The following is a 20,558-nucleotide window of genomic DNA, read 5'->3' as shown; positions in this document are numbered from 1 at the left end:
CATGTGAGGACTACCATCCTGCTTGTCCTAGGAGAAAGCGCAGTTGCTTACCTGTTACAGGTGTTCTCCTAGGACAGCAGGATGGTAGTCCTCAGGAATAACCGCCCGCCTCCCCATAATGTTGGGTTCACATTCTGTTTGTTTTATTTTTTTACTCATCTTTTTGCTATGTTACGAGACTGAAAGGGGACCTCGCGTGGACGCACAGATAGTAGCAGGCTGGGCATGCTCAGTCTGCTGGTCAAAGCTTCTAGAAACTTTGACAAATGTTTTCCATGCCGGGCTCCATCAATGATGTCACCCACATGTGAGGACTAACATCCTGCTGTCCTAGGAGGACACCTAATACAGGTAAGCAATTGTGCTTTTTTTTTTCCGTCGATAAGCAGGCTGAATTAGCCATGTTAGTTGGGAGTCCCAAGTTTCAGGTAAAAATTAAAAAGGCATTGAACAGAGGTGATAGTAGATACATGCAGCCGCCATAACAACTGCGATGTCCTACCTTGTTCTTCTTATTAAAATATAAATATATATATATATATATATATATATATATATATATAATTTTTATTTTTTTTTACCCTACTCCCCAGTGGACATGGTTTTCTGGTTAAGAACACTTGATAACACTGCCTGTCCTAATCTGCTATCTGTGTCTTTGAGCTTGTTACTGAACAGGTTTTCACCCATGCAGGGCAGATTGGCCAGCTTGCCATGGATGTCCTCCCTGATGGAGTTGGAATGGAGCCAGGCTTTGGCGAGCAGAAAGCGGTAGCGGAAGTCCAGGAAGAGTTTCAAAGGACTCATAAACCGCCCAGAGCAAATGCCATAAACCCTCTTCCATATCATAAAACGGTTGAGGTGTGAGTTGCTGGGCTGTCGATGCGCGCAAGAAGGGCTTCAACAGTTGTAGGGATTTGTACAGATATTGTACCATATAAAATTGGTAGTTGAATCCGGGAGATCAACATTGCACTCTGGAAGGTCTTTTTGTGAAGTCATCAGGAAGCCTTTGCTCCTTCAGTGGAGGAGTCGACGCATGTAGTTTTGATTTCTTCTCTCGTTTCATCGCTGACTCTATAACCACTGATGCACATGGGAGTTGGACTCCATATGTGGCAGACTTCTCTGGCCTGAATTTTAAATCCAGCTTTCTTGAAACCGGTAGATTAGAATGAGCAGACTCCCACATTTCAGACAGTACCCGCATCGAGCACCTTTATGAGACTGTAGAGCCAAGGGCGCAGCTGGTACTTCTAGGATTTTTAGAATGCCTTCTCCCGAAGGTCAGGTAACTTGCGTACTTCCACCCCCAACATATTACCCAGCTTCTCCACGAGCCGTGAATAGGTAAGGTCCTCTGGAGGAGAAGAGTGGTCTGGAGGCTCTTCCGGGGAGTCAGATGGAATACCCATTGAGCTATTAGGGGAACAGTCTAGTGGAGAGTCTGGACAAACTGATTGAGGTGACTGCCGAACATCCTGCTCCTCATCCAAAGCTGGGGATAGTGGTGCCCCTGGAGAGCGAGGGCTGTGGTCTGGAATCCCATCCCCACCTGGACCTGGGAGATACAGAGGCGAGACCTCAGGTTGTAAATATGAGAACAGGTTCTTGATAATGGAGGAAATCTGATCCATGGCCTGTTGGGAGTGAATGGTATGTAGATCCCCAGGAGGCCTCTGTTACGGTGCCACTGCACAAGACTGAGAATGTCTTCCTCGAGGGGGTACAGCCACAGACAATATGTTTGAGGAAGGTTGACTGTCCTAGGATCCTTCCTCCTGTGCAGGATGTTTATCTCTCAGGGAGAGTTCCTCCTGAAGAATGAAGCACTGAAGGTGCCAACGGGAGGATAATCCTGATTCCCTGTACGTACCCAGATCAGTCCAGACCGTGGGTTGAGCCTCCTGTCCAGCAAATAGAGACAGACCAAAACTGAAAGGGTATCCTATATCAGGACAGAGCCTACCCTGCAGCACTTCAGTATTTGTCTGTCTCCAGAAGATGCAGGCAGCTCACCCTGCGGTTCCCTTACCTTATTACTTTATCTTTGACCTGTGAGGGTTTTCTCTCTTAATTGACAGGATCAAGAAAGTATTTTTCTTCTTTGTAAAAATTAAAAAAAAAAAAAAAGTAGTTTGACAAAGCTCTGTTCATTTTAGGAGACAGCGCTGTCTCCTCGCTCTTGGGAAGCCTAGGGGGGCTTGCCCCTTGAGTTACTCAGCCTAGGCTCTTTTCCTGGTGACCTGTGTAGTTGGGGGCGATACTGGTGGTCCAGTCACTCCCCCTATTTAGCTGTCTTGGCCCCTGGGATGCTTAATTCCCTGGCAGCACTGACAGAGAAGTTTCATTCCCCTGCTTAAAAAAAAAAAAAGGGATATGAATAAGGCCAAAGGAAATATTTTATTAATCAGCAGCTTGCTTTCTTTACCTTTTGCTTCAGGCAGAGAAGGGAGCGTGCACTGCTCAACTGTTCCCCTGCCTCGTGGCGATACTTTTTGTCTGTCATGCCGCGTTCTCATCAGTGTCTGACCTGCGAGGAGCCTGCTTCTCGGCTCTCCCGCAATGGACTTTGTTCAGGGTGCCTGCCGGGTGGGGAGGGCACCTCCGCAGCACCGAGTCAGCCAGCGACCTGGGGGAGGTCCTCATGATACATGGCCAGGCCGTTCCCGACTCGGCAAACCGCAGGAACGGTGGCCATTTTAGGTATCAGTGTAGCTCCCGATTCGGGGCTGCAGGAGGGAGAGGAGGCAGATTTTCACATTTCTCCCTCCGATTTAAGCCCTGTGCCCCTTCCGGATGAGGTCCTCGACCCTCCTCCCCTCCTCCGGAAAATCCAGGCCACGTTTTTCATCAGTTTGTGCTGTTAATGCACAGATCTTATTTGGCTAGCCTGGAAGAGAAGGAGGAACCCTCCCCATGTCGTCCTCTCGCAAAAGTTCCACGGATGCTCGCTCCTGCAGCGCCTGATGCGCAAGGCCCCGTTAGGGTAGTGACGGGGGTTTCCCCCCCCCCCCCCCCCTTCAGTCCCACCTCACCCGCCTGCGGCTCCAGACCAGGATCCAGATGCGGATTTGTCTTTGCCATGCTCAAGATTCCCAAGGTGGATTCTTTGGTATGTGCGGTCACCAAGCACACCACAATTCTGGTAGAGGGAGCCACCGCTTTAAAGGATGTCCAGGACCACAAACTTGAATTTTATCTCAAGTGTATCTTCGAGGTCTTGGCCTTAAGAGTCTGGGCAACGATCTGCAGCAGTCTCATGCAGCGGGCAAGTCTTAGGTGGGTCCAACAATTGCTCAGCACCCAGGAACTCCCGTCTGCAGAGGCGGAGCAGGCTGAATGACTGGAGGGCGCTGTGGCGTATGGAGCGGATGTTCTCTACGACTTACTACACGTACAGGCCAAAGCGATGGTCTCAGCAGTTTCGGCCAGACGCCTCCTCTGGCTGTGCAATTGGTCAGCGGATTCTTCCTCCAAGTCTCAGTTGGGCACTCTTCCTTTTAAGGGTAAGTTGCTTTTTGGGGAAGACCTAGAACAGCTTATTAAATCTCTGGGTGAGAACAAGATCCATAAGCTGCTGGAGGACCGCCCTAAACAGACTAGGTCTTTTTTTCCCTACGAGTTACCGTTTCAGAGGTCAGCAGAGGTATAATACTAGGGCACGAGGTTCCTTTCTTAGGGGGACCACGTCCAGGTCCCAGTCCTGGGCCCAGTCATTTCGGGGCCGCCGGATCTTCCAAGACTGCAACACACACCGCAAAGCCCTCCTCCCAATGAGATCCAGCCAGCCCATTCCTCTGTTCCAAACTTAGGTGGACGTCTCTCCTTGTTTCTAGAGGAATGGGTCAAAATCATGTTGGACCAGAGGATCCTCGAGGTGATAGAGAAAGGTTACACATTACAGTTTGCTCGGGATCTGTACATAGTCTCCCCTTGCGGACACGGGAAGTGGGCGGCCGTCTGCCGGACTCTTGCCAGACTCCAGGGACTGGGAGCCATGGTCCTGGTGGAGGAGCAAGGCGCCAGCCAGTATTCCATCTACTTCGTCGTGCCGAAAAAGGACAGTTCCTTCCGTCCAATCTCGGACCTCAAGAGAGTCAACCGAGCTCTCCAGATACCCCATTTTTGAATGGAAAACCTGAGGGCGGTGATAGCGGCAGTTTGCTCAGGAGAATATCTGGCCTCCCTCGACTTGACGGAGACTTACCTTCACATCCCTATCCAACGCGACCATCAGAAGTATTTTCGCTTCAACATCCTGGGCCAGCACTTCAGTTCCAAGCTCTACCCTTCAGCCTCGCTGCTGCGCCGCACACTTTTACAAAGGTCATGGTGGTGGTGGTGGCGGCCGCTCTCCGTCGAGAGGGAGTTATAGTCCATCCTTACCTGGATGATTGGCTTGTGCAAGCCAAGTCGGAGACTCTCTGCAGGATAGCGGTTGACCCGGTCCTTGCTCTCCTCACCTCCTTCGGGTGGATAGTCAATTTTTCCAAGAGCAACCTTCAGCCCTCCCAGGGCTTGGAATTTTTGGGGGCGAGCTTCAATACCAGGGTCGGCAAGGTGTTCCTGCCGGACGCTCGGGGGCTCAAAACTTATGGACCAAGTGCGCAACCTTCTCTTGCTACCACTTCCCACGGTGTGGGACTACCTTCAGGTCCTGGGGACCATGGCTTCCACTATCGACTTGGTCCCCTGGGCTTTTGTGCATATGCGACCATTACAGAAAGCTTTGCTATCCTGCTGGAAGCCAGTGTCGTAACAGTTTCAGGCGACTCTTCTGCTCTCAGACTCTACCATCGCTGACATACAATGGTGGCTATCGCGAGCACACCTCCTGAAGGAAATGTCCCTAGTGTCTCCACAGTGGACTGTACTCACGACGGATGCCAGCCTCTCTGGGTGGGGAGCAGTCTGTCAGTCCCAGGCTACGCAGGGATACTGGCCCCAGTGCAATCCCATTGGCACATCAATCGGCTGGAGACCCGAGCGGTTCGCCTGGCTCTCAAGGTTTTTCTTCCTTTGATCCGCCGCAAATTGGTACGAGTGTTCTTGAACAACTCCACCACGGTGGCATATGTCAATCGACAGGGGAGCACCAAGAGTCGCCTGGGGGCCCTAGAAGCCAGCAAGCTCTTTGCCTGGGCGGAGCGATGTCTAGATTGCTTAGCAGCTTCTCACATAGCAGGCAAGGAAAATGTTTCAAGCCGATTTCCTGAGTCGTCAGCGTCTTGATCCCGGCGAGTGGGAGTTATCAGACAGAGCGCTGAATCTGATTGTCCACAGGTGGGGTCCACCTCACCTGGACCTGATGGCTACCTTGAGCAATGCCAAAGCTTCCCGATTCTTCAGCCGCTGGAGGGAGCACTGCTTGGAAGGAGTGGATGCTCTGGTCCTTCCCTGGCTTCACGACGTTCTTCTGTACGTGTTTCCTCCTTGGCCCCTAGTGGAAAAGGTTGTCAGAAGAATAGAACTTCACAGGGGTCCGGTCATTCTCGTAGCACCCGAGGGCCCCACAGACGTGGATCACGGATCTGGTAAACCTGGCGACAGACTGTCCTATTCGCCTCGGCCATCTTCCACACCTGCTACGGCAGGGTCCCGTATTTTTCGACCAGGCAGATAACTTCTGTCTAGCGGCCTGACTTTTGAACGGCGGAGACTAAGAAAGAAGGGATACAAAGAAGAAGTTATATCCACTCTACTGCGTGCCCGCAAGACTTCTACCTCGCTCACCTATGTCCGTGTTTGGAAGATTTTCGAAAATGTCTGTGCAGAATCGGGTGTGTCAGCGCATTCTGCCCCGGTATCCCTGGTTCTTTCCTTCCTTCAGAGAGGCCTCTCCAAGGGCCTATCATTCAGTTCGCTTTGGGTACAGGTGTCCGCACTTGGCTCCCTCTTAGGCAATATTGATGGTTACGCGGTTGCGTCTCATCCGGATGTTGTCCGTTTCCTCAAGGGCGCCAAGCATTTAAATCTGCCTATCCGTACCACTTGTCCTTTGTGGAGCCTTAACTTAGTCCTTCGAGCTCTCTGCGAGGCACCTTTCGAACCTCTCCGCCGGTCTACTCTTAAGGATCTGACGCTCAAGATGGTTTTCCTGGTTTCTATCTGCTCTGCCAAAAGAGTGTCAGAGATTCAAGCGTTGTCCTGTAGGTAGCCCTTCCTCCGGTTTTCTGATTCAGGGGTTTCCTCAAGACTGTGCCTTCCTTCTTGCCTAAGGTTGGATCTTCTTTTCATATCAGTCAGTCAGGGGAACTTCCCGCGTTCTCTCCTGATGATATAGCGAGTGCGGTTGGGAGTGATCTTAGCTGCCTTGATGTGAAGCGCGACTTAATGCGTTATCTTCAGGTTACAAATGACTTCAAGGTCTGAGATCATCTTTTTGTACTATGGAGTGGTCCAAATAGGGGCAACAAGGCTTCTAAGGCTACGATCACTCGGTGGTTGAAGGAAGCGATTTCTTCGGCCTATATCTGTCAAGGCCAAGCGGTTCCGGAGGGCCTAAAGGCCCATTCCTTGCGTTCTCAGGTTACTTCTTGGGTGGAGAGTCAATCGGTCTCTCCGCAGGAAATATGCAGGGCAGCTACTTGGAAATCCCTGCATACGTTTGCTCGGCATTACCGCCTTAATGTACAGGCGCCAGTATTTGGTTCCTTTGGTCGGCAGGTACTTCAAGCGGGACTGTCTCGGTCCCACCCTGTTTAGAGAAGCTTTGGTACATCCCACTGTCTAGACTGATCCGGGTACGTACAGGGAAAGGAAAATTAATTCTTCCTTGTTAATTTTCGTTCCTGTAGTACCACAGATCAGTCCAGACACCCTTCCCTGTATTTTCCTGCCGTCCACTCAAAGCTTTTTTCTCTTTTTGCAGGATGTTTTTCTTCTGTGATCATAGTTAGAGACACCGGAAGCATCTATTTGATGACAATGGATATCTATGCAAGAGCGATCATATACAGAGTCCATTCAATCTTTGCAATTGTTAAGTTTTCTGAGTTCTCCTGTTACTTGCTTGATTTTTTACTGGTTATCTTTATACTTATCTGCTTTGACAATGGTTATACTGAAGGGTTGCAGGATAGACTCTGTCCTGATATAGGATACCCTTTCAGTTTTGGTCTGTCTCCATCTGCTGGACAGGAGGCTCAACCCATGGTCTGGGCTGATTCATGGTACTACAGGAACTAAAATTAACAGGTAAGAACTAATTTTCCTATAAAGAGAACTGTTCTCCTGAGAGGAGGTTGACCTGGAGCTGATGGAGACAGGCTTGGGAGGAAAAACCCTCAGGTCCAGGTTTGGGCTTCTTCGGTGCGGAAGCAACCTTGAGCCCTGTCTGTGCTGGATGCTTGCCCTTAGTTCGTGGCTCCACTGATAAAGATCTCCTGGCATCATTGTGGGGCATGGGTTTTGTGTCCCGGGTATGAATGAAGAGTGCCTTGGTGAGGATGCATAACTTCCTAATGTAGAAGAGGCACCTTCCTTGTCTTGGAGCCTGGCTGCTTGGCTGCCTCTATGCTCTGAGACATGCGGCCGCAGTCTCAGCACGACGCTTGGTCGTGGTCTGGGCCTAGGAAGAGGTAGCAATAGTTGTGGTTGTCAGTCACAGGCATGATATGCCCGTGCTGACAATATTTGAATTCCAGATTTTTTAAAGACATTTTAAAGAGCACTGAAAGTGCTGTTTTAGGGATCGCTAGCACAAAAAATGAGAAATTCCTATGAGGAGACAGAGAGAAAATATGTCCGTGCCTGAGCGCGGAAAAAAACAAACTGAGGAGACCGATGACTCACTGTGCGGGAAGTGCTGTGCAGGCGCAGCAAAGCAAAACTCTGTCTTGGAGAAGAGAATGTCCATGAGAGTGCCATCGATGATGTCACCCAAATAACATGACTAATTATGCCTGCTTATCGACGGAAAAAAAAAATATATATAGAGAGAGAGAGATACACTATAGACAAAGATATTGACTAGATATCTATAACTGAAATATGATTTCAATTCCTTTAAAAAGGGAAAGATAAGTCAAAGTTTTGGGTTTTGTGTATTACTCATGTATGTGGACTGGTCAGCAGCTACAGAAGTGTCTAGATTGACTATATTGTATCTCATAAGTGACAATTATATATACATAATTATCAATAAAGAAACATCTTTTATTCAGTCATATTCGCAAGCAATTTTTCTATTTTTACAGATTTTTACCTTTAACTGCGCCTAACCAAAAGCTATGATTGTGGTGGAGTCCATTGCATTGAAAGGCAAGAAGATTATTTGACTCAGGATAAGACTGGCATATTAGAATTTTCTTAAAGAGATATGAAGACTGATTTATTTATAATCTATCATGCAACACAGAGGTCACTTTATCTACGTCCAGTTTTTTTTTTAGATAGGTTCCCCTGAAGAAGCCACTTTTTGTGATGAAACAAGAGAGCCCTTGTCAGAACAGTGCTAGTGAGTTAGAACCAGTACGGGGAAAAAAATCAACGTAACATAAATTTTTGTAGTATTTTGACAAATTGGGATAAAAGATAGTTACTGGATATTCATACGTTCCTAATGTATTTTAAATTTTGAAGAGCACTTGTATGATATAATAGACAACTAGTTGATCTATGTTAGTAAGCATATAATGTTTTAATGTGTGCATGTGAATTAGTGGTTTTATTGAATTATACATCGTCCTTTAATAGCAGACATTGTCATGTTTCAAAATTGCTTGTGAATATGATTGAATAAAAGACATTTCTTTATTGATAATTAGGTATATATAATTGTCACTTAAGAGATACAATACAGTTCACTGGGACCAGAGTTAGACATTCTGGGGTCCAGGGCAGAAACCTGGAAAGATGATTCCGCTGCCCCCCCCCCCCCCCCCAAATCCCTGGGTCTTCTCCCGCCTCCTGATTTCATTCTGTTGCTGCCTCCTGAAGATATTCAGCAGTTGTCCAGCCTGGAACTAAGTTGTGCACAGTGCCTCTCTTACCACCAAGCCTCATGGAACCTTAGGGTAGTTGCCCTGGTTGCCCCTCCCCAAATAGGTTGTATGCTCTGGTGGAGCAATGTCAGGCTAAGTAAAACTATCTGGTATCCTATGAAAGGGGCTGCATTTGGCATAAAAAAAATTCCCACACTGAATAGAAGACAGCTGGAGGGCTGTGAATATAAAAGAGGGACCCTAAGGTCCCCACATCCCTGTCCATAGTGATGTTAGCTTCTGTGCCATATACTGCAAAAGCCATGCAACCCAAAGGAGCCTGAGCAGAATGAGGAATTTCAGAAACGCATGAAATTATCCGGGCCTCATTAGGAGGACTGCATTCGTCTTATGTTACTTGTGTCCTGCGTTATAATAGAAATTTGTTTTGCAGAGTGGAATCCATCAATCTGAATGACTGTCAGCAGGAGATAAACCTGGTGAAGCTAATAACCAAGGGAGATACAGTCTTCCTCACCCGAGAGGGAAGTGCAGCACTTTGTAAAAGGGTAAGATGCACATGGCTTTACCCTCTTGAGTCTGTCTGTTTGGCTTTTACCCATAATCTAGTTATGTAGAAAATAGATTTTCACCATCATTTCATAAAGAGGGGCTTTTTACAATTGAGGGAGTGGCAAGAGACAGTGTATGTGAATTACAATAAAGCGTATAAATGCCCAAGGCTCCACTCATAGGTAGGGTTATTTCAGTGGAAGCTTGATGCGAGTGGTATGTCCCTCACAGGTGTGCCCTGCTGAACTGCGAAGCTGTGCTGGAGCTCTTAAACCACTCGCTTGAGGATGACAGCACCTGTGTCAGAATGGTGAGGCTTGCTCAGAGGTTGTTATTTCCACCTGTAACGACAAGTGAGGCAAAGAACCTCTGGTGCTCTGGCTGTCTCACACACTACAGATCAACCTCCAGGCCAGCTGAGTAAAATATCTATTGAAAATCAGAGCCCAGACATCTTATGTTTATAACTTAATTTTGTTTTTAAAAGATGAACATTTTTACTATTTTAAATAAAACCCTCCCACTGCAGAGCAGGATATCGGTCAGTATAACTCAAGCTGCTTTAGAATTTAACTGTGGTGGCCTGTCTATCTACACAGAAGTTCTGACCAAACTCTTCTCTCATACTTTGCCTATGAAAAATATCCTTGGTGATCTAGCTGGCTGTGTTAACAGACTATCGAAAATAAACAGAACTACATGTCATGCTATCCTTGTGTGAATATCATGTTCAGAGATTTTTTTTCCCCAAAGCTCAGTCATTGTTTAAGAGTAAATTAAGTTTGCATGTGTGTTTGATGGCCGACTCATGCAGTGTTGTGAAGGCACTTTGATCCAAATAGTTTCTTTTGTCCCCTCCACAGAGAGCCCTGTGTGCAATCTCATCCCTTATGTGTGCAGATCTCTTGTCACATACCAGATGTTTGCAGTGATCCAGACCCATTTGCAGCAGCTGAGTCAGGGAAGTCCAGGTCCTGTAGCAAATAAAGCAACAAAGGTGAGTGTATGTGCCTTCCTCCTCATCTCAGACTGATATCTGCATCCCTTAAATCACCATTCTAGTTGTCAGTAACAAGAAACAGAGCTTTCTCCGTTGAAGTCTGCCAGAGCACTTGTGTGCTATAAATTGTTTAAGAAGTTTAAGAAAGGAACTGAAGACAGTCCTCTTCACCCAAGCATTTGAACCAAACCAGTAGCGCAGTAAATAGTTCACTGCTTGGTTACATGATGTATTTTGATGTATTTTTGTATTTTTTATCTTTTACACATTACGTATGTTTTGCCATTTTGTAATCCACCATGAAACAGTCAGTCACATTTGTGCGGAATATGAATGCTAATTTTCAGCACAGCTTTAGCAAAGAGATCTTCACTGATGAATACAAGGATCAAACTCCTTTCTCATCTGCTAGAGCAGGGGTGAAATGGAGCATCAGTGTACTGCCCAGGGAATGTTGTTAAACTGCTGGTTATGCAGTTTCTACTCTGTACTGGGAAACCTCATATTTCCTGATTAATTTGTAGAGGAGGACTCAGAACTCTCAATCTGCTGTTTTTTTCTTAAGCATTTAATTTTTATTATACATGAATAAAAGTAATAAATAATAGTACTTTTAGGTATAATGCTAAGTAAACTGAAAGTAACTTGCTGCTTTATCCTTCTGGTTTATATGTCAGATTCTAAGGCATTTTGAAAGCTTTGAGCAAACATAAGCTAACCTGTGAAAGCCTACATGATGAAACTGGGTCATCCTGTGCCCTGGCAGACCCCAGAGTCTTCACAGAGGATCTCCTCACTAATGCTGTTGCCATGGCTGAAAGAGAAGAGAGTGCTACAACCTTTACAATCATCTTTCTTACTGGGAACATCTCAGCCCTTTGGCCTCCAAGAAGCCTTGGTCTGATGGACTTGGTGTGGCTGCCCAATCACACTGTGGCGTGCAAGGAAGTGAGGGCAGGACGATGTGTGAGCAGTTGCGCAGTGGGTTTTCGGAACTGTGCAGGAATACAACACTCCATGTTGGCGTGTACAGAGGAGTGCACAAGCAGAATGGAGTTCAGCTCCTCAGACATACAGACCTTAAATCTGCACTGTGCAGAAGCTCGAAGCCCTAGCCTGTCGCTGTTTGCTGGCATGAACCTGGTTACACTGTCAGGTGGAAGGGATAGACATTCTGTAAGCAGAAATTGCAACTCAAAGTTGGAGAATGCAAAGGTACCACAGACTCTAGTGCCACTGAGTCTTCTGTTTTCTCCTTTCTCAATATGTAAAGAGACACTGTCTAAACTTTCTTTTGCAGGCCACAAAACTACACCTTCCTCCAAGAGTGTAAGAAGCTTCACAAGGCAATGTTAGCCCTGCCCCCCCCCCACTGGGAGATAAAGCATGGCACAGTCTGATTATTTTTAGTATTGTTAAAACTTATTAGACCTAACATCTTGTACAGATCAATAATAGATGCAGAGGTTTAGATTGTTAGGAAGGGTTTTGTGTTGGTATTAAAAACTTATGTACAACATTTTTGATCCTGCCAATAAAAAGTATCATAGCTTGGGAAAAACCCTGCTTTTACTAGGACTGATGTGGCTACTCGACCTCCACCTTTCCCACTATGAAGATGAAGAATGGTCAAAGGTGCACCCTCCTTACTCCTTTGCTATTTCTTTTTTTACTCTTGCCTTTCTCTCTTCTGTTTTGCTTCTCTTTTACTTCTCTCTCTCTTATTCTTACTGCCTGGAAGTCTAACTATTTAGTACTGTAAATCCTCTACAAAACATTGGCTGCCTCTCTTCTGCAGCAATGTGTGCTTGTTTATGAAGAAATTAGTACTTACCTGATAGTTTTGCTTTCCTTAGTGTAGACAGATGGAGATGGCGCAAACTGACGTCGCAGTATATATACTCCTGCAGTGACATCAGCCTGCCAGTACTCTCTTCAAAAGCAACTGTGAACAGACTAGCAAAAAACTTGATCTAAAAACAGTCAACCATTATTGTATTCAACCAACAGGAACACTGAACTCAGGTAATGAATGTATGTACCCTGATGAACTATGGCCTAGTTTTGCAAAGCAACATATGAACTATGGCCTAGTTTTGCAAAGCAACACACACATTAGCAGAATCCAGTCGAAACATCAACAAGTGAGTCACAGGATGCGCATGAGATAACAAGATAACAGATCTGAGAAAGGGTATCTGTGAAGATAACAGATCTGAGAAAGGGTATCTGTGAAGAAAGTTTGTGCATATGAAGTAAGATAAGATCAAACGGGAACAAAGAGTAGCTGCATTTAGCAGCAAGGTTAACTGAAATCTTGTGGTTTGGAACAAATAGTAGTTATCAATTAGCTTACAGAAAATGTATATAAAAAGAGCTTGCAAAAAGAAAAAATTCAAGCAAACGTTCCAGACCTAGATGTGCTATGTACATGCTGTAAGTATACCTTTGCTTCCTGCGTATACCTTTGCTTATACCCAGTATAATAAATATATTATTGTGTGATTTAAGACTTGGTCAGAGTTGTTTATTTACAAACAAATGGTGGAGAATGCGGGCATTCGTCACGTGTTTGCAGAAGCAACTCTGATTATTTCTTGGGAAGAGTAGAAGATTCACGTTCTTTGGTGATTCCCTAGGGCTCAGAGTGATCAACTGCGGGTTTATTTACAAACAACCCCAATCTAGGGACTGAATGAACACTTACCAGTAATTCCCTGGAAGACTTAACCCCACAGGAGGACCATTAAACCAATCATTTGGCAGCCAAGGGCGGAAAGCTGAGTCCATCTGTTTAAACTAAGGAAAACAAAATTATCAGGTAAGTACTAATTTCTCCTTTCCTAGTATGTAGACAGATGGACTCAGGACCAGTGGGATGTACCCAAGCTACTCCCAACTAGGGTGAGAGGCTGCCTGCGATCCAGTCAACACAGCACATGCAAAGGCTACGTCCTCCTGGGCCTGCACATCCAGATGATAATACCTGGAAAAAGTGTGTAAGGAGGACCACGTTGCAGGTTGGTAAATGTTGACAGGAAACAATCTAACTTCCGCCCATGACACAGCCTGAGCCCTAGTGGAATGAACCCTAACCTGAGTAGGCAATGGCTTTCCTGGCTCCACATACACAGCCACGACTATCTCCTTAATCCAGTGAGCTACTGTAGCCCATGAAGCTGGTTCGCGTTATTTTCTTCCATCATGAAGGACAAACAGGTGCTCCATCTTTCGGAAAGGTTGAGAAACCTCCAGATACCACAGGACATGTCTTCTTGACATCCAAAGCACGCAACAGGCAATACTCTTCCACATCTTTTCCCTTATCCAAGGACAGCAAAGAAATGCACTGATTCAAGTGAAAAATCCGAGAGACCGTTTTTGGCAAGAAAGATGAAACAAATTGGCAGCTATATCGCTCCTGGAGTCACCCAAAGGAATGGCTCCCGGTAATACAAGGCCTGCAGCTCGGAAATTCGGCGTGCAGAACATACTGCCACCAGAAACAATGTTTTCAAGGTCAATAGCCATAAGGAAAGGCTACGCAGTGTTCAAAACATAGGGCCTGCCAAGAAATCCAGCACCAAGTTAAGACTCTACAAGGGAAACCGGTAACTGTAAGGGAGGACGAAGATGATTCACGCCCTTCAAGAAACAGGCCACATCAGATGAGACAATAAGGATTCACCATTGACTTGGCCTCTGAAACAGGCCAGAGCTGCAGCCTGTACCTTGAAGGAAATAAGGGCCAACCCCTTATTAACCCATCCTGCAAAAATTCCGAAATGAGCGGGATCCTCACTGAATGAGAACACTTCGATGCTAACACCAAGCCTAGGTTAAGGGAGTGGAGAACTTTCGAGTTCGTAGCAAGGTGGCAATCACCGCAGAATAACCACGCTTCAACAAGCGAGCCCTTTCAAGGACCATACCGTAAGACAAAATTGAGTTGGATCTTTGTGAAGGACAGGCCTCTGCTGCAATGGATTCTTGTGCAGCGGAAGTTGAAGGGGAGTCTCTACCACAAGTCTTCGCAGATCCACATGTCATTGTCTTCTGGGCCAATCCTGTGCCACCAGGAGCACCATCCCCCTGTGGCCTTCGATCCTGTGAGCTATTCTGCCGTACAGGGGTCAATGGGGAAAGGCATACAGCAGCTTGTCTTCTGGCCAGACTTGTACAAGAACATCGATACCTGAGGACTTTGAATCTCTCCTGCGACTGAAAAAGCGAGGAAGCTTTGCATTACGAGAAGTCTCCAACAGGTCTAGGAACAGAAGGCCTCAGCAATCCACTATCAGCTGAAATGCCTAGTCGGACAACCCCCATTCTTCCGGGTCCAGATTCTCCCGGTTGAGAGTCTGCTCTTACATTGTCTTTTCCTGCAATGTGAGAGGTCGAGATCATCTGGAGATGTCCTCCCACCCCTTCCATAAGTTGGTCTATTTCCAGTGACTCTTGGTTCCTCCCTGCCAATTGATGTAAGCTACTGTCCTTGCTTTGTCTGACATTATTCAGACTGCTTGACCCTGCAGTTTCACTGAACTGCAAGCATGCCAGCCGGACCGCACGCCAGACTTCCAGGCGCTTATGTTCCAGAGAGACTCTTCTGTATCCCAGCGCCCTTGCGATGCTAGTTCTTGACAGTGAGCTCCTCACCCTGGAGATTTGCATCTGTTATGAGTATCAACCAGTCTGGCGTAGTCCAGTGAAACTCCCTTTCTCAGATGATCCTACTGCAACCACCACTGTAAGTGAGAGCAGATTTCCATCGGCAAATGAAGCCAACCGAACAGTCCTGAGACTGTGTGCTCCAATGAGACAGCAGGGAACGCTGAAGAGAACGCATATGCGATTTTAACCCATGGCACCACTTCCAGGTTGCCATCAATTAGAGTACCTGAAGAAAGGACCATATTGTCAGGCGTATAGTGTTCACCAAAAGACACACCTGCAACATCAAATTCTGAATCCAAGCTTCTGGCAGGAAAACTTTGCCTTGCCTCGTGTCAAACCGAACACCCAGGTACTCCAATGACTGAGAAGGCTGAAGACTGCTCTTAGCTAGGTTCACTACGCAACCAAGCTCCTGGGTCACCAGGCAGCTTCTCTTCCAGAGACTTCGATCAGATCAGCCAGTCATCCAAATATGGGTGTAGTAGGATCCCATCCTTTTCTCAACTCTGCACCACCATAACCTTGGGAAAAGTTCTGGGAGTGGTGGCTAGACCAAAAGCCATTTCCTGAAACTGATAATGGTGCCCCAGCACTGTGAAACACGGACAACGTTGGTGCTCCAACCGGATGGAAATACGAAGGTAGTCCTTGGACAAATCCAGAGAGAGCAGGTATTCCCCCGACTACACGGCCATTATCACAGAGCGCAAGGTTTCCATGAGAAAATGAGTCAGCCACAAATGACAGTTAAATCCTTTGAGATCCAGGATGGGACGAAAGAAGCCCTCCTCCTTGGGCACAACAAAATAAATAGAATATCGCCCTGTACTTTCCTGAGATATAGGCATTGGAACCTCAGACTGAGGAGCCGTGACAAGGTAGATTCCACTGCCTGCTTCTGTGGGAAGTGGCTCAGACATGGTATCTGCCAAGGAACTCCCAGCATCTTCAAGGTCTGGGAAATCGGGGCCAGCAGTTCATCTCTACAAAAAAAACCACAATATGGTCCAATATAGTTCCAGTCCCGGAGGAATTCTCCATCTTCCAGGGAGTCAGGATCTGCCTCATCATTAGTGCCATCCGGGTTCCTATTGGGAATACCCACAGCTAACCAAGGCGTGTTTCGGCACTTAAACATAGGATGGGAAGAGGGAGAAACCACCAGCTGAAGATCTGGCCTGACAGGATTGGTCAAAGCTGAGAACTGCGCCTGAAGAAAGATTGTAATCCTTGAAAAAACTCTACCCAAGAAAAGGCAGAAGGATCCAGGTCAAAACCAGTAGGTACTGGAGCGGGGCCCACTCAGCTGCTATGTTCTGCAGCGGAACCAGTTAAGGGAGTTCCAAGGTCTGCCGTTCCTCTAGTTAAGTCCTCAGCCAGACCATCGGGCTGGGAAGAACCAGGCTTAGCAAAATCAGAGAGCGAGAATTCTCCCTAAGCCTCTAAGCAGTGCTGCCACGTTAGATGCTAAGATGTCCGAATATGACAGGCAACATGAGAGAAAGGAGCTTAGGTTTCTTGTTCACTGGCACCATTAAATTCGTCAGTCGATTGAGAATGTGCGTCCAGCTGGCTTGTGCTGAAAAATTTCAAGTGTACAAAAGTTATTTGCCCCAAGTTTATGCGCCACAAGCACACAAATAGTGCGCCAAAGTCTGGATGCACCACCGATATGCTTAAAAAAACATGTGCTCAAGAAGTGCACCCAAAACTGGGGGCACAATTCGTACACAGAGCCGGACACACTGCACACACCGTTCTTGTAGAGGACAGCCGAACATGCAAAGAAGCATGTGAAAACACCGCTGCGACACAGGAAAAAGCCTAACAGCGGGGCCTAGCTCACCTGGCCTGCTCAACCTGCCAGGCTGCCCAGTTCCCCCCCCCCCCGGGAGCAGGAATGAACGTCTGAACAGCGTGGCGAGCACAGAGATAGGAGGATGTCCTACAAAACCCCTCTTCACTGTCTCTGACTTCTCTTATTTCTTTTTTTAAATAACCTGAGCTAAGCCCTTCCCAGCGGAGTACAGAATGCGGAAGAGAGGGCATCTTCTGTCACCGCTGCACTGTGCTTCCTTTACCCGCTGCCTTTAAGCTATACAGTCAACTAAGTCCATGCTGGGAAAACCAGCTACCAGACCAAAGCATACATCTGAGGTAACATGGAAATCATCTCAGGAATTCTCAACTGGGGGAGGGATCATCTGGTATCACTGCAGGGGGAGAGCAGGGCTTTATTTATTTTTTAAAATAAAATTCTCCTTCTAAAATCTGAAGCAGTCCCCATAGGGAGATGCACGTTCACCACAACTTCTGGAGACTGAGAATACTGGCGGGCTGATGTTGCTGCAGGAGTATATATATATACTGTAATATCAACTTGCTCCATCTTCATCTGCTTGCAAAGGTGCATAACTCACTGGTCCTGAGTCCATCTGAATACATGCTAGGAAATGGTGGACATTTATTTATTTACTTATTTATAATTCTTATATAATGCATCTTCCCAACCAACCCAGTGCAGATTGCTATAATCCATACACAATTAAAACTAATACAACAGCTAAAACAGAGTAAACCAATTTTTTTAAATCTTTTGAATGCATTGTTGTAATAAATTGCCTTTAACTGTTATTTTCCTGTAAATGATGCCACCTGGTCAATTAAGGCATAAGGTTTGCTTGCCTGCTTCAGTAAATATTTTTGGAGAACACTACTGGTTTAATGCTTTTATTAGCTGAACTTAACTGTGAACTCTCACCATTTTAAATAGGAAAGCTTTACATAATGTTTCATGTTTTAGCAATTAGTAGGCTCCTGTATACTATCAAACACAGTTTCCAATTCAGTGGGATCAGAATAAAAAGCCTGGAGACCACACATGATGTGGCCCTATGCCACGGGTGGTCAAACTCCAGTCCTCAAGAGCCACAAAAAGGTATGTTTTTCAGGACATCCATAATAAATATGCATATGAGAGATTTGCATGCATTGCCTCCACTAAAGGCAAACTTATCTCATGAATATTTATTGTGGATATCCTGAAAACCAGATTGGTTTTTGGCTCTTGAAGACTGGAGTTGGCCACCCTTCTTCAAATTCTGTTTCATTTGATAATAAAATAGCCACCCATAATCTTTTTATAAACCTGTACTCAGCTGTGTGTGAGGCTGAATAAAAAGTTATAATATATACCACATCAAAATGTTCAGGGTTTGTTGTATTATAGTGACCTTGAAAACAAACCATGTGCTAAATTGGCTGACAAGCAGAATGACAACTTTTTAAATTTTAGCAGCCTGAAATAGAAAGTAGCTGGAATAAAAGTGCCAGCATCTGAATAAAAAGGAAATAAAAACAGGTCAGTAAAGTTGCTTACCTGTAATGCATTCTCCCAGGACAAGCAGGATAGTAGTCCTCAAATGTGGGTGAAGTCACTGGACAGAGCCCCTATCACAGAAAACTTTTCTGTCCAAAGTTTCTAGAACTTTTGACTGGCACACTGAGCATGCCCCGCATGCCATAATCCCTATAGCCACAAGGGTCTCCCTTCAGTCTCTCTTTTTCCATGCTGCAGTTTGCCTTGTGGTTAGGAGCTCTGAGAATTTTCTCACTACTTTTCCTCACGGAAAAACTTGAAGTTTTCTTCACAAAAAGTTCCCTCATAGGGGTCTCCCATCGCAACATTGTTTTCCTTGACACTCGGTGAGTAATTTCCACTGTATTCGGTCAGTTCTAGCTACCTTACCCTCAGTTCCTGCAGGCCACCGTTTTCGCGGCCCTTTTTTCCAACAAAGCTATGGGCTTTCGAAAATGCCTGGAGTGTCCGCACACAATGTCAATTGCAGACCTGCATGATGTCTGTGTGTTGTGCCTCGGCTCAACACATGATGTTCGTTGATGCCCAAGCTGTGCTCAAATGACCCCAAGGGCAGGCGTGCCTGACTGGATAAGATGGAGTCCCTCTTCAAAATAAGCTAACACCATAGACATCCACTCAGTCATCACCGGCAGGAGCATCGACAAAGTCCATCGACAAACCTCGCTGGGAGCAGCAAGGCAGCGGTGACTGTCACAGACGACATCTAGGGCATCGGCATCTTCTTTCTCGGTGCAGGAGAAAAACCAGGCCAAGCACCGAGGTAACACAGGCACCGGCATGAGTCTACTCCCGGTGCTGGCAACAACACCACATCGGCTTCGATGGCTATCGAGCCGATGCCAAAGAGGACACGGGTAGAGGAGCCTCCAACCTCCTCTTCACCTGAGATACTAAGGCGATCCCCACTGACATCTGTGCCAGGTACTGAGCCCCCACAGACTCCTGTGGAGGTGCCAAGTAGCGCCTAGCCTGGCTCCCCCTGTAGCTGTGTTACCTATGCTAGCATCCAGGGAAGAGCTGGACGTGCTTGTCCAACAGGCGGTCCTTTATGCCCTCCAGAGCATTCATTCTCCATTGAGGCCGGCCCATATGGGCACCAACACTGGAGCCATCTATCTTCACACTGCTACTTGACTGCCTGGACAAACTCATCGGTACCCAGCCGGGGCCATCGGTACCGAAATGACCTACTGAGTCTTCAAAACCCTCGATACCCATTCCGGGGTCATCGGAAGATGAAGGCACGGACTCCAGTCCTCTTCCAGCGCTACTTCCCCGATGCCGGAAGAAACGGTTCCTGGTCCGTCGGGGCTCTCGGGTTCGAGATGCCCACGATTCCCCTCGATGCCATCGATGCTGTTGAAATCTTTATCGGTGCCTTTATTGGGTTGGCATTGATGGATCCTCCATCGAGGGATCCATCGATGCCAACACGTCCAGGTGTACCAGGTCTTTTTCCTCCCTCAGGATCTCAGCCAGAGGCCCCATATGATCTGTGGGAGGATGTTGACACAGACACTTCTGCAGATGACATACTTCAGAACCATCTCCTCCGGAAGAAAGGAGGACTGTCTCCCCCAGAGGACCTCTCCTTTTCTAATTTTATAAAGAAAATGTCAGAGGACAGTTCTCTTTGACCTGGTCACCGAGGAAGAGACACATCATAAGACATTGGAAGTCCTCCAATTTGTGGATGCCCCCAAAGAAATTATGGCTATTCCCATCCACAAAGTACTCCTGGACCTCCAGCATCGCCTATGGGAGCACCCTTGCACTGTCCAAACAGTTAACAGAAAGACAGATGCAAACTTATTTAGTCCACACGCTCCAGGGTTTCAGAAACCACATCTATCCCACCAGTCAGTTGTGGTGGAATCTGCGCAGAAGAAAGCCAAAAGACTGCGTCCACATTCTGCTGCACCCCCTGGAAAGGACCAAAAATTCTTGGACGTTCTGGGCCAAAACGTTTTTCAGGGCTCTATGCTAGTGTCACGCCTAG

At 46.7% G+C, this 20,558-nt stretch overlaps 1 protein-coding gene across 2 annotated transcripts in view; it reads left to right on the top strand.

Annotated features, from left to right (window-relative positions):
- TEPSIN (TEPSIN adaptor related protein complex 4 accessory protein) overlaps positions 1-12,059 on the top strand; it is a 64,366-nt gene extending 52,307 nt beyond the window's left edge. Inside the window, exons 10-12 of one of the 2 annotated variants that reach the window (XR_003856363.1) lie at positions 9,382-9,496; positions 10,364-10,497; positions 11,178-12,059. Coding sequence is in view for 1 of the 2 variants with exons in the window: in XM_029599220.1 (XP_029455080.1) it covers positions 9,382-9,496; positions 9,732-9,785 (169 nt within the window). In the remaining variant the exon portion in view is untranslated. Of the gene's footprint in view, positions 1-9,381; positions 9,497-9,731; positions 9,811-10,363; positions 10,498-11,177 lie in introns of those variants that run through there. The other variant, XM_029599220.1, reaches the window with a different exon arrangement.
- Positions 12,060-20,558: the final 8,499 nt, after the last annotated feature.

Source organism: Rhinatrema bivittatum, chromosome 4 (genome assembly GCF_901001135.1).
Source record: "Rhinatrema bivittatum chromosome 4, aRhiBiv1.1, whole genome shotgun sequence".
Lineage (NCBI taxonomy): Eukaryota > Metazoa > Chordata > Amphibia > Gymnophiona > Rhinatrematidae > Rhinatrema > Rhinatrema bivittatum.
This window is presented reverse-complemented; position numbering and strand designations above follow the sequence as displayed.